General features: G+C 47.4%; 1 protein-coding gene and 1 long non-coding RNA gene across 3 annotated transcripts in view; one reads left to right on the top strand and one right to left on the bottom strand.

Moving 5' to 3' along the window:
* LOC309365273 overlaps positions 1-13,079 on the bottom strand; it is an 89,133-nt gene that overhangs the window by 24,371 nt on the left and 51,683 nt on the right. The gene's annotated exons all lie outside the window — the stretch shown is intronic.
* LOC309364993 (major histocompatibility complex class I-related gene protein-like) overlaps positions 1-13,079 on the top strand; it is a 28,191-nt gene that overhangs the window by 12,943 nt on the left and 2,169 nt on the right. For both annotated transcript variants that reach the window (XR_014165908.1, XM_081903067.1), the window contains exon 5: positions 12,460-12,546. Coding sequence is in view for 1 of the 2 variants with exons in the window: in XM_081903067.1 (XP_081759193.1) it covers positions 12,460-12,546 (87 nt within the window). In the remaining variant the exon portion in view is untranslated. The remainder of the gene's footprint in view (positions 1-12,459; positions 12,547-13,079) is intronic.

The following is a 13,079-nucleotide window of genomic DNA, read 5'->3' as shown; positions in this document are numbered from 1 at the left end:
TTTTCGTGCCATGGACCTGATGTTTTCCAGCGATATTGAGCAGGGGGTGGTGCGAAGGCAGTTAATGGCTTGCCAGCAAGGAAGCAGATCTGTCCGTGAGTACTGGACTGAATTTACTATGCTGATTCATAAATTGGGGTGGGACCTATCGGCGGAGCCCATCCAAATGCTTTTCGAAGAGGGGCTTTCTTCAACCGTCAAAGATGAGCTTTCCCGGGGGCCCAGGGCGGAGTCTATGGACCAATTAACCAAATCTGCGCTGGCCATAGGAGCGCGCCAGGAGGCGAGGGCTTTGGAAAGGCGGGAAGGGAAAGGAGACCGTTGGAGGGAGTTCCGCATTCCAGACATTCCAGAGCCATCTTTCCCGCCGGCAGAGCCGATGGAAGTTGGAACAGCGCGGGCGCGCGCAGTTTCAAATCCCAGTGAAGGGCGGAAGAAGGAGGGAAAGAGCGCCAAGAGATGTTATCTCTGCCAACAGCCAGGGCACTTTGCCAGAGTCTGCCCACAAAGAAAGGAATGGCAAGGGATGGCAGGAGCTGTTGGGGGAAAGGAAGAGGAAAGCAAGGAGCAAGTAAAAGCCAACGCCTGGCTGCCACCGTCGGGGCACAGCAGCCAGGCCAAAGAGCAATGAAAGTGCCCATGCCAGAACCTCCCAGACCTGCTTTAGTGATAGAGGTGTTACTAGAACTGCCAAACGGACACCCACTAAAGGTCAAGGCGCTTTTGGATTCAGGCAGCTCCTGTAATTTCATGAGTAAGGAGTTTGCAGCTGAGCACCAGATACAGACCATCCCTTTAAGTAACCCCTTGCAGGTGACTACGATTGACGGCAGAGAGCTGTTGGGGGGAGAAGTTAGCCAACAGACTGTCCCGATGATAATGAGAGTGGCAAGGCACACCGAACAGATAGCGTTTAATGTGGCCATCCTGGGAGGAGCGCCCATCATTTTGGGGATGAGCTGGCTGGCGCTACACGATCCGCTAGTGGGCTGGCATCAGAGGGTGGTCTCCTTTGGGTCAGCGCATTGCCTAGAACACTGCAAGGAGGGGAAGGTCTCGGGAGGAGACAGAGTCACCCTAGCGGGGATGGAAGTGATGGGCAAAGGGAAGGTGCCCCCGCAATACGCAGATCTGAGCAACGTATTCAGCGAAAGGGAAGCAGACAAACTGCCACCGCATAGACCCTTTGACTGTCAAATCAACCTACTCCCAGGGGCCCAACTCCCAGTAGGCAAGCTGTACGCCATGTCAGACAGGGAGATGCAGGAGCTGAGGGAGTTCATTGACAAAAACTTGAAGCGAGGTTTCATCAGAGAGTCCCGAGCGGTGGGGGGCAGTCCAGTGTTCTTTGTGGACAAAAAGAACACAGACAAACCGAGACTGGTGTGTGACTTCAGGGCCCTCAATGCAGTGTCGGAGCCGCTGGCTTTCCCTATGCCCCGAATTGATGACATTTTGACCAGAGTAAGGAAGGGAAAGATTTTTACAAAACTGGACCTGCGGGGGGCGTACAATCTGATACGCATAAGGAAGGGAGATGAATGGAAGACCACCATGTTTACCCCTTTGGGAGCCTTTGAATACCTCGTTATGCCCTTCGGTCTACAAGGGGGCTCCGCCTGTTTTCAAGCTTTTATAAACCACGTTCTGGGACCTTTGCTCTACAAGAACTGTGTGGCCTTTTTAGACGACGTGTTGGTGTATTCGGAAGATGAGGAACAGCATGTGAGGGACGTTCGAGAAGTGTTGGGCAGGCTGCAAGCCAACCAGCTGTGGGTGAAACTGGAGAAGTGCCAGTTTCATACCAAGGAGGTGGAATTCCTGGGGTACCGCTTGTCAGACAAGGGATTGGCCATGGATCCAGGCAAGGTTCAAGCGGTACTGGAATGGAAGACACCGAAGACCAAGAAGGACGTGCAAAGATTCTTGGGGTTTGGGAACTTTTATCGGAAGTTCATCAAGAACTTTGCCCACTTGACGGCGCCCATCACCGACTGCCTCAGCAGCAAGAAGAGATTTGTTTGGACGGTGGAGGCGGATCGAGCCTTTGAAGAACTGAAAAGGGCTTTCGCCTCGGAAGAACAACTTCTGCATGTGGATTTACAAAAACCCATGAGAGTGGAAACAGATGCATCCGACCGGGCTATAGGGGCGGTCCTTCTTCAACCGGGGAGGAGTGCGTCGGAGTGGAGACCGTGTGCATTCTTCTCGCGGAAACTGAATAAGTCCGAGAGGAATTACACGGTGTATGACAGGGAACTACTTGCCATTCACGAAGCATTCCGGAGGTGGAGACATTTATTAATTGGGGCACAACACAAGGTGCAAGTGTGCACCGACCACAAAAATTTAGAGTATTGGAGAACAGCTCGAGTGCTCAACCAACGACAAGTGAGATGGGCACAGGAATTCTCCAAATTTAACTTTGAGATTTGTTATGTGCCAGGCCCAGAAAACGTCAGGGCGGATGCGCTCTCACGCAAACCAGAATATTGGGAAGGGGAGGAGGTGATCGAAGAGAGACATGTCATCCCGGAGGACCGCTGGGTGTGTGGGGCGGCGCTGGTGGGGCAACGGGAACTGGTGGAGGAAACGGAAAATGATGAATATGCCCAGGATAAGCTCAGAGGTCTCAGGGGGGAGGGCGAGAGCCCCGGAGGTTTTGAGGAAAGAAATGGGGCATTGTATTACAAAGGGGCACTGTATATACCCGAAGGTGAATTGAGGGGGAGAGTACTCAAGCAGTTGCATGATAGCCCCACGGCGGGACATTTTGGGCAACACAAAACCATGTGGTTGGTTACCAGGGAATTTTGGTGGCCTAAGGTGAGGGAAGATGTAAGGGAGTATGTAAGAGGGTGTGACCAATGTCAGCGAGCCAAAGGGGAAAGAAGGGCGCCGGCAGGGTTATTAGAACCTTTACCCACACCAGAACGGCCTTGGGAAGCGATATCAATAGATTTTATGACGGATCTGCCAAGGTCCAAGGGGAAAACAGCCATCATGGTAGTAGTAGACCTGTTAACTAAGATGTGCCATTTTGTAGCATGCTCACATGCAGTCACAGCGGAAGAAACGGCGAAGTTGTTTGTGGAACATATCTTTAGGTTGCACGGGGCTCCCTCGAGGGTGATCTCAGATCGAGGCAAACAATTTACTTCCAGGTTCTGGAGGAAGCTCATGAGCTTGCTACACGTGGAAGTTAATTTTTCAACTGCCCGGCACCCTGAAACCAACGGGCAGGCGGAAAGGGCAAATGGCATTCTTCAACAATATCTTAGGTGTTATGTCAATGACAGAGAGAACGATTGGGTCGAAAAGTTGGCGTTGGCAGAATTTGCCTACAATAATGCGGAGAATGTGTCCACAGGGATGAGTCCCTTTTTGGCTAATTACGGGTGTCACCCCAGGGCATTTCCAGGGGAAGGAGGGGAGAGATGGAGCGTTCCAGCGGCTGAACATTTTGTAGAAGAGATGGAAGCCATCCATCAGCAGCTCCAGCTCAACTTAGAAAGGGCCAAGGCACAATATAAGAAGCAGGCAGACAAGAACAGAAGGGAAGGTGAAACCATAAGGGTGGGGGATCAAGTGTGGTTGTCAACCCAAGGGTTGCCGTTCAAAGGGGGTTGTAAGAAACTGAGGCCCAGAAGATTGGGACCCTTTGAGGTGGTTCAGCAGGTCAACCCGGTAGCTTTCAAACTCCGATTACCCAACCACATGAAATTGCACCCAGTGTTCCACAGGTCGTTACTGTCACCATACAGGGGGGGACGTGAAGGGGAGCACGTCAGGGGACCAGCCTTGGAAGAGAGGGAACGCCGCAACCATGTAGCGGAAATCCTCGATTCCAGGTGGAAGGGTAATCAGGTGGAGTATTTGGTGGCGTGGGAAGGGGAACCGGAGTCAGAAAACACCTGGGTAAGTGCAGAGGAAGTCAATGACGAGGTTTTAACAGAAACGTTCCACCAAAGGTTCCCGAGGAAACCTCAGCCTATAGCAAGGTTTAGGAGGGAGTATTTCGGCACCACCGATGAGGAAGAGGAAATGGAAGGGTTCGCGGAGTCGGAGTTGGAAGATGGAGTGGACTCTGATGACGAAGAGTACCTAGAGAGTAGGAACAGCAACAAGTGGAAGGAAGTGTTCGCGACGTCGGAAGATGAGGGAGGTTCTTTCAGGGGTTTTACCTCCTCACCGCCAGTAGGAGAGGAGACGGGAGGGGGTGAAGGGGGCCCTGGAGGGGAGGTGGATGTCAGGGAACTGACATCTAAAGCGCCGCAGGTGCAAAGGCTCCCTGAGGTTGAGAGAGCAGTAGCAGCGGAAGAGGGAACCAGTAGAGGGCGAGCAAGAACTCCAAGGGAAAGTGAGTCGGAGGGATGGCTCAGAGACGCTTCAAGCGAAACCAGTGGGGAGGTCTCAGGACCTCCTATAGGGACACCCACACCTCGACGGAAACTGTCACGCCGAGAGGCCAGACGACGTGTTTCCGTTAAGGAGCTTTTATGTTGGAAACGTTTCCGAAAGCAGCCACTTTCGGATTCTACTAGTGATTGACGCAGCCATGCTGGAGGGGCTCCGTCACAGGCAGAGGTTTGAAAACCTGATCAAACTCTGAGGGACTTGCATTTTACGCACAAGCAGCTCATCGTCCCATCACAGGTAGTCTGCCGTCTTTCGTTATATTAGCACTTTGCGACTTATCCATATTCACTGAGGCGACACCGTTCATATCTCCCAACATGATAATGTTGTTGTAATCCAAATAGTCCAGCATAGTCTCATGCAGCTTCTTGAAAAATTCCGATTTTCCATCATTTGGGGCGTATATTCCTAGAATTAAAAACTTTTCTCCTTGTGTCTGAATTTCAATTGCCAAAATTCTACCCTGTTCATCTTTGAATATGAATTTTGGTGACAAGTTCTCCTTTGCATATATCACCACTCCTCTTTTCTTAACTTTGTCCGATGAGATAAATTCTTGGCCTAGCCTTTTGTTAATTAACACTTTTCTATGGAGTCTTGTCACATGTGTTTCTTGCAGGCAAATAATGTCCAATTGTTCTTTTTTCAAAATATGAAATACTTTTCTCCGTTTTTCTGGAGAGTTCCCGCCATTTATGTTCCAGCTGAGAAGCTGTAGAGACATCCTGGTCTACTTCTTAGATATCACAGTTGGGTATCTAATTTGTCCTCCGTTCCCGAAGGCTGTGGTGCCGGTCCGCCTCCAGATGGTACGGGTCTTGGTGGTGATCCCGGTGGTGGAGGCCAAGAATCTGCAGCTCTCTTTTGGAGGTCCTCCTCGTTGTCGTGTAGGAACTTCTGGTGGTCCTCTGGTGTTTTAATTCTTACCTTCTTTCCTTTATAGGTGAATGATAGACCTTGAGGAAATTCCCACCTGTAAGGGATTGCGTTGTACCTTAACAATTTGGCCAAGTCTGTATATGAGGCTCTAAGGTCCAACAGATATTTAGGAATGTCTCTATAAATTTCTGCCCTTTTGCCTTCAACTTCCAGAGATTTTTTAAAATGTTGGCCTAGTATCTTGTCTCTTTCCTCTCTTGTTCTCAAACAAACCAAACAGTCTCTGGACTTGTCTTTCTTAACCGATCTTCCCAATCTGAAGGCCGTCACAATTTTAAAGTCTTTATCTTCCTCAACCCCCCAAAATTTAGAAAACAACTGCGTCAAAAATTCCTCTAGGTTGCCCTGCTCCAGCTCTGGGACGGCCCTCAGCCTAAGATTACATTCCTTACTTTTCAGTTCCACCATTGACAGGTAGGCTTGCTGTTCTCCTACCTGTCTTTTCAGAGGTCTTACTTCCCCTTTGATCTCCTCCACCTTTTTGCACGCTTGCTCAGCTTTTTGATTGGCTTCCGCAGCTAATTTGTAGTTCTCCGCCGTAGCTCCTTGCAGTTTCTCAATAGCCTGAGTATGCTGGGAAACCTGATCTGTTAACTTACTGATAGTAGATGTAGCTCTGTCAATTTTAGATGACTGATCGTCCACCTTCTTATTCAAAAGTGCCAGTTGTTCCAAAATTTGTTTCAAGACTGGATCAGTTCCTCCAGTTGCCATATCTTCTGTTGCAAGCGTTTCAACTTCTTCCTCCTGCGCCGTCAGCACAGTTGGTACCGAGGATCTGCGTTGATGAATCAACGTTGTTTGAACAAGCTGCCCAGCTCTCTTATCTTTTTTCTTTTCTTTAGCTTCCTCAGCTAAAGCTTCCTTAGCTTTAGATGCTCTTGTTTTCCCTGAGCCACTCATTCCCCAGCTGCCTCTGTTCAAGGTCAAATAGTCTTTCAATCCATGAGAAAGGCAAGTCCAGAATGTAAACAATTAAACCACAAAAAATCCCAATAAGGTACGGTTCCCAGACCTCAATGCCTCCGCAAATCCACTAGGGGGGGTTTTCATAAGAAAGAAAGTTTCTTTTCCACCATCAAAGTTCCTATTTCAACTTTTATAGTCCCCAAGTTCAAAAAGGAGGCTTTCAGATAGTTCTGTTTCAAAATAGTGCCACAAGGTAACGGAAAGGTTCCAATATCAGTATTAAAGCGATAGTGTATCCATCAATGCAACAATTTGTACTTAAGAAAAAGTTTCAGCAGCCTGACAGTACTCCTTTGCAACACTGGCAGTCCGATAGCTCGGTTATCCCCTTCAATTCCACGTCTCTTCACAATAGGGGGAAGATTCCTTAGCGCAATGAACCAACAGATTTAATCCTTCAATCTTTTTAATTTCTAGAAGAACACAGTCTGTTAATGCCCCTTCATACTAATTTCAAAGTCTCTTTTGAGCGCTTCAGCCCCCATCTGGCTCTTTGCTTTGCTCTGATTAGCAGGACCGGAAGGCGGACTTCCTGTTACTCGCCTCCCGTTTTCAGCCGAATTAAACGAATTTAAATCAATCTTTAGTCAATCTTTAGTACCCCTTACTCACGGGTAAATTACAGCCAATTCCGATGATTTTCAAGAAGAAAGGTCGACGCTCATCAGCAACAGCAGCGCGGCTTCACTTCCGCGAAAAGAGCGATGAACTCACAGCGCCGCTCCCCCGTTCACGTTCCGGAGCCTCTTACGAGGTCCCTTCCTCGTTTCTGGGGGGGCTTCTGGCACCCGCCGAGTCCCACGGCCGCAGGCTCGCTCTGCCTACGGTTTGTCTTAATGGGTCTCCGCTTTGCCGCAGCGGACGACCCTTTTTCGCGGAGCCCCTCTTCACACAGTAAAGAGGACCGCCATTGCCGTTTTGCGCCGCCTCCGGAAGTCCTGGACTTTGAACTTTTAAAGCCGTTTGCCGCGGCACAGGCTCACAGGCTAGGAGGCTTGAAAAGCGAAAGTACTTTTTACAAGTGCTTTTGGATGCAGCTGCTGTACACAGACGCAGCCTGCTAGAAAGCAGCTTGATTAATGACGCAGAAGGCTAATGCCAGAGTCATGGCGGCCCTTCAGGATGCTTTTGGGATTCCAAAGCTCAATAAGAAGAATTACGCGAACTGGGTGCTGTACGCAGAGGCTCTTCTGTGAAAAGAAGGTCTGTTTACAGTTATTACAGACAACCCCAATAACAGATGAATGGGCAGCTAAGGATTCCAAAGCAAGGGGAACTCTTACATTGATAGTATCATCAGAAGAACTCTGTCTGTTGCGTGATAAGACCTCAGCCAGAGAAATTTGGGACACTTTGAGAGATGCTCATTTGAGAACAGAAGCTGGTGCTTCTTTGTTCTACTATGCCAAGCTGCATGATATGGCACTTGCTGAAGGTGCAGATGTGCGAACACATCTGATGGAGATGCAGAATCTGAGACATGAGCTGCAACAGAGAGGACTCACCTTTCCAGAGGCTGTGTATTCCTTCATGATACTACATTCTTTGGGTTCAAGTTGGCAGTCCGTTGCCACTCAGATTGCTGTTCAGGCAACTGCTCAGCTCACAGTAGCCCATGTTACTGCCGTGATTCTGAATGAAGTAGACCGCCGAGGTGCTAGCTGCGTGGGTAAGGGGGAGTCTTCACAGACGTCATTCCAGAATGCAGTGGAACCACCAGATGGCGCCAAAGCTTTGAAGGCAGTGAAATGCTACTCGTGTGGACGTCTAGGCCATATGAAGAGGGAATGCAGATTTCCCAGGGCAAAGACAGAGCAGCGCAGCGAAAGCTCATCGCGTGGAAAAGGCAAAGGCAAAGGTCCGGTGTCCAGGACAACGCAGCACAAGGCGATGGTCTCACGCTTCACTCCAAAGGTTGCAAAGGTCCAGAAGACGTCTAGATCTTTCTTCGTAATTGATTCAGGAGCCACGAGACATTTATGCAACGACAAGCGACTGTTTGTGTCTTTTACACCGCAGGAAGGTGCTATTCACCAGGCGGATGACCACACGATCTCCATTCAAGGCTACGGAACTGTTGTTCTTCACAGTTTGGACTTGTCAATACACAATGTGCTCTATGTTCCAGATGCTGCACACAATCTACTCAGCATTGCGCAGCTAAATGAACGGAACATTGACGTTTCCTTCAAGAACAAGAGGTGCACCATCACAAAGAAAAACGACTATGTATTGCATGCTGAATATGTTGATCGTTTGTTTGTTTTATATTTTGATGATGATGTGCAGGATGAAACTTGTTGCATTGCAGGTTCTAACAAAAGTTTGCATGCAGGATGTATTCATGATTTTCACAGGAAATTTGGTCATTTGCATTTTGAGGCAGTATCTAGAATGCCTGCCTTGGTTGAAGGTATGACTATTAAGCCCTGCAGGTACCACATGAAGTGTAAGGCATGCGCAGCAAACAAGGTGAAAATGGCTGCGAAAGGTAAGGTGTCTAGTAGGCAAGTTACAGAACCATACCAGGTTGTTCATGCTGATTTGGTTGGTCCACTATCGCCCTCTTTGGGTGAAAACAGGTACTTCATGGTTCTAATTGATGCATTTTCCAGGTATATTTATGTGTACAATCTCGAGCAGAAATCAGAGGCTTTTCCAAGGTTCAAGGAATTCTGTGCTTGGTTAGAAAATGTGCATGGTAAGAAGATAAAGGCTTTTTTCACTGATCGCGGGGGGGGGGGAATTCACTTCTCAGCAGTTTGAAGCTTTTCTGACTGAGAAAGGAATTCAACACGATTTGTCTAGTCCTCGCTCGCCACGGCAGAATGGACTTTGCGAGAGAGCAAATCAGACATTGCTTCAAGGTATGAAAACCTTGCTGCATGACGCAAATCTTCCAGAGAGTTATTGGGCCGAATCTCTCTCCTGTTTTGTTTACAGTTATAATCTCAGGTTATCTTCAGCGATTGGTTGTACCCCCTATGAGAAGATGTTTGGCAAGAAGCCATAAATCAAACACATGAGAATTTTTGGTTCTGACATGTGGGTTCACACACCACAAGGCTCCAAGTTAGGCAAGCGTGGATTGCATGGTATCTTTCTAGGTTATCAGAAAGGTTCTTACAGAATAATGATGACTGTCTCTAAGACAATTAGGCTCACAAGAAGTGTTGAGTACAATGCCAAGGTGGGGGGAGAATGTGGGAATTTTCCAATGTTATCCTGATGATAGTGATGAGACTGAGGATAGGCAACAGCAAAAGCAGCAGCAACAGCCACAACTGCCGCAACCATCGAAGGTCCTGATTCTGAGTCTGGGACTGAATTGGGTGATTCAGAGGATTTCAAGAGTGCGAAAGCCTCTATGCCAGTGTTTCCCAACCTTGTGCCTCCAGCTGTTTTTGGACTACAATTCCCATCATCCCTTGCCACTGGTCTTGCTAGTCAGGGATGATGGGAGTTGTAGTTCAAAAACAGCTGGAGGCACAAGGTTGGGAAACACTGCTCTATGCGACCCTCTGAAAATTCTGATCGAGAAGAATTGGAGGAACCATTGTTCACAATAGGTCACTTTTCTCCTAAGAAGAGGAGAGTGTTGAAGACTTAAGGCTAATTCGCAGGTCACAAAGAGCCACAAAAGGCAGACCTCCAAAGAGATTTGCTGATGAATTTGCTAAGACAGCAGTAGCAGCTGTTAAAAGCTCCAAGAAGGTATTTGAACCTTCAAGTTTCCAAGAAATCCAGGATTTGAATTCAAAGGATGCTGAGCCATGGTTAAATGCCATGAAGGCTGAGCTTGATTCCTTAGAGAGGAACAAAACATGGGAGCTAGTTCCAGTAGTTCCAGGAATGAAACTGCTTGGAAGCAAATGGGTCTTCAAAGCAAAGACTGATCAAAATGGCAAGATAGTCAGACACAAAGCCAGATTGGTAGCCAGAGGTTTTTCACAGGTACCAGGTGAAGACTATCACGAGAGACCTACTCACCCACTGTGAGGTATGAGAGCATTAGGCTTATGCTCAAGCTTGCTGCAGAGGAGAATCTACACGTTAGTCACCACGATGTGAATACAGCATTTTTGAACGGATCTCTAGGTGAATCTCTTTATATGCTTCCACCTGATGGCGTACATGTAAAACAGGGATTTGTTTGTGCTCTGAAGAAGTCTCTTTATGGTCTCAAACAAAGTGCACGGTGTTGGCACACAAAACTCACTGAAGTATTGTTATCTCTAGGTTTTCAGCAAGGGAAAGCTGATCCATGTGTATTTGTCAAAGAGGAGGAGCAAAAAAAGCTGTATTGCTTGTTTTATGTTGATGATATTATTTTGTTCTTTTGGAAATATGTCACAATGTACAATAACGCCCTAGCTCAACTGAAAGAGCACTTTGACATGAAAGATCTTGGTGAGGTAAACAACTACCTATCTCTGGAAATAGAGAGAGACCAAGATGGTAACATTCTAGTACACCAGTCACGGAAAATTGCTGATGTGTTAAGCAAACGAAACCTGATGGATGCTAACCCTGTAGACACACCGATGACAACAGGTTATCAGGTAGAAGACACTGAAGAAGCATTTTCTGACACTACACTGTACAGAAGTGTGCTAGGCAAGCTAAACTTCATTGCCAGATGTTCAAGACCTGACATTGCTTTTAGCTGTAATTTGCTAAGCAGACAAGTCAGCAATCCTAATGTTAAGGATTGGAAAGCTCTGAAACGCATAGCACGCTATTTGAAAGGCACTATGCATTACAGACTGAGATTTAACAATCAGAAGTCTGGTGGTCTTGAGATATTTGCATATGCAAGTTTTGGAAGTGACACTACAGACAGGAAAAGTACGTCTGGAGTTTGCTACATGTACAATCAGGGTCTATTTGATTGGTCATGCAAGAAGCAAACAACAGTTAGCTTAAATACTTGTGAAGCTGAACTGAATGCACTGTCTTATTCACTTAAAGATTGTGAATGGTTGTTACAATTGTGCAAAGACATGAAAATTCCTGTCAAATGTCCAATCCAGGTTTACCAGGACAACAAAGCATGTTTGGCTTTGCTGAATTCTGAAGGTTGTAAGCAAAGCACAAAGCATTTGCAATTGAAACTGCAACATGCTAGGGAATGTAACGGTGTCCTATATGCCAGGTAATGAAATTCCTGCTGATGTATTGTCCAAGATTGTATCAAGGGATCAACACTGTACCTATGTGCAGAAGTTGGGTTTGTACTGATGTTGTACGAACACGCTGCCCAGTGATGTTCACAGAAAGGGGGAGGATGTTGGTTTCTATTTCCCTCACTGAGCAGCAACTGCAGTCACAAGACATTGTTTTGCACAGTCAGAGTTACTGTTGGATTCTCATGGGAATGGGAGACTGGGTACACTGGTTTCCTGTTTTTCACTGTTCTCTCGGTGTTCTTTGTTTCCGAGAGGGGTTGCTTCTCTGCTCTCGCAGAGGCAAGATGCACGTTTGTATTCTCTCAGCATAGAAGTGTAAATAAAGTTAATAATGTGGCACATACTGCTTATCCTTCCGCTGTGTATGACGACGCTCTGCTTGGGCTCAAGATAAGACGAGCCTGTATCAGCTTCAGCTTCAGATGGGCCAAAGCTGGTCAAAATCTCACACTGCATTCGTTCCATAGGACGCACACACATTTCCCCTTGCTTTTTAGGAGGGAAAAAGTGCGTTCTATGGTGCGAAAAATATGGTATGTCTTCCTTGAAGGCCTGTAATGCTGGGCTCTGGGGGGTCTCAGAGGGGAGGGAATCCCTTCCTCTCAGGGTCAGGACGGAGAAGGCTGAAGCACCTGAGCAGGAGGAGAGCTGCTTTTAAGTCTTGAGTCTGTGATGAAACAGGTGTGCCTGTCAACTGTTTTCCTTAAATATATTGGGGTTTTTAAAGACCTCTAATGCTGGACTGTGGTGGGAAACAAACTCCCTTGTATCGGGGCCACTACAGAGAATCCTTGGCCTGTTAGGAGAGAGAAAGAGGGCCTGCTTTTCACACGTAAAATCCTCCCGGGCTCGTAGCTCAGCACCTCCACTCAAATCTCCTACTTGAGGCCTTGGGGAGCTGCTGCCCCCAGTCTGAATAAAAATGTCTCTTGTCCCCTTTCAGTCAACCTGGGGCTCATTCTGGGAACCATTTTGGGTGTCATGGCGGCCATCCTGCTGGTCTCTGGGATCATCATCTTCTTCATCCGCAGTAAGTAAACCCTGGATGCGTTTGCTGCCTCTCCTGTGTCCTTCTGTCTTGGCCTCCGACTGGGAATGTGCTGGTGGAGCCTTCCTGGCAATTGTGGCTGACATCCCTACAGAGACCCCTCCCCACAAAACACCCTTTGAACATGAACCCAAAGTGCTGTTGGTCATTGCTTTGCGCTCGCTCTGTGCTCAGGAAGTTCACTTCCCACCTGACGTTTTAATCCATCCTAAACCTTCAGTCCTGTGCACACTTAGCAGGGAGCCTTCCTTACAAATCTTTAGGTGCCAGGCAAAAACATTTCTCTCTAACCAGGCCTTTGGCCTTTTAAATGTGTTTGTGGGAGGGAAGTTACTGGTTTGTTTTTGCTTTATTATGTATTTTGTGCTCTCATTTTGTATTTTTATGTTGCAAACTGCCCTGCCATCTTAATTAAATGAATAAATAAATATTGATCTGGGAGGATGCTGTATTGAACTGAATAGGACTTTCCTCTGAGTAGACGTGCCTAGAATTGCACTGTTAAAGTTCATTAT

Source organism: Podarcis melisellensis (genome assembly GCF_964234715.1).
Source record: "Podarcis melisellensis genome assembly, chromosome: 2".
Taxonomy (NCBI): domain Eukaryota; kingdom Metazoa; phylum Chordata; class Lepidosauria; order Squamata; family Lacertidae; genus Podarcis; species Podarcis melisellensis.
The sequence above is the reverse complement of the archived record's forward strand: the minus strand, read 5'-3'. Positions and strand labels throughout refer to the sequence as shown.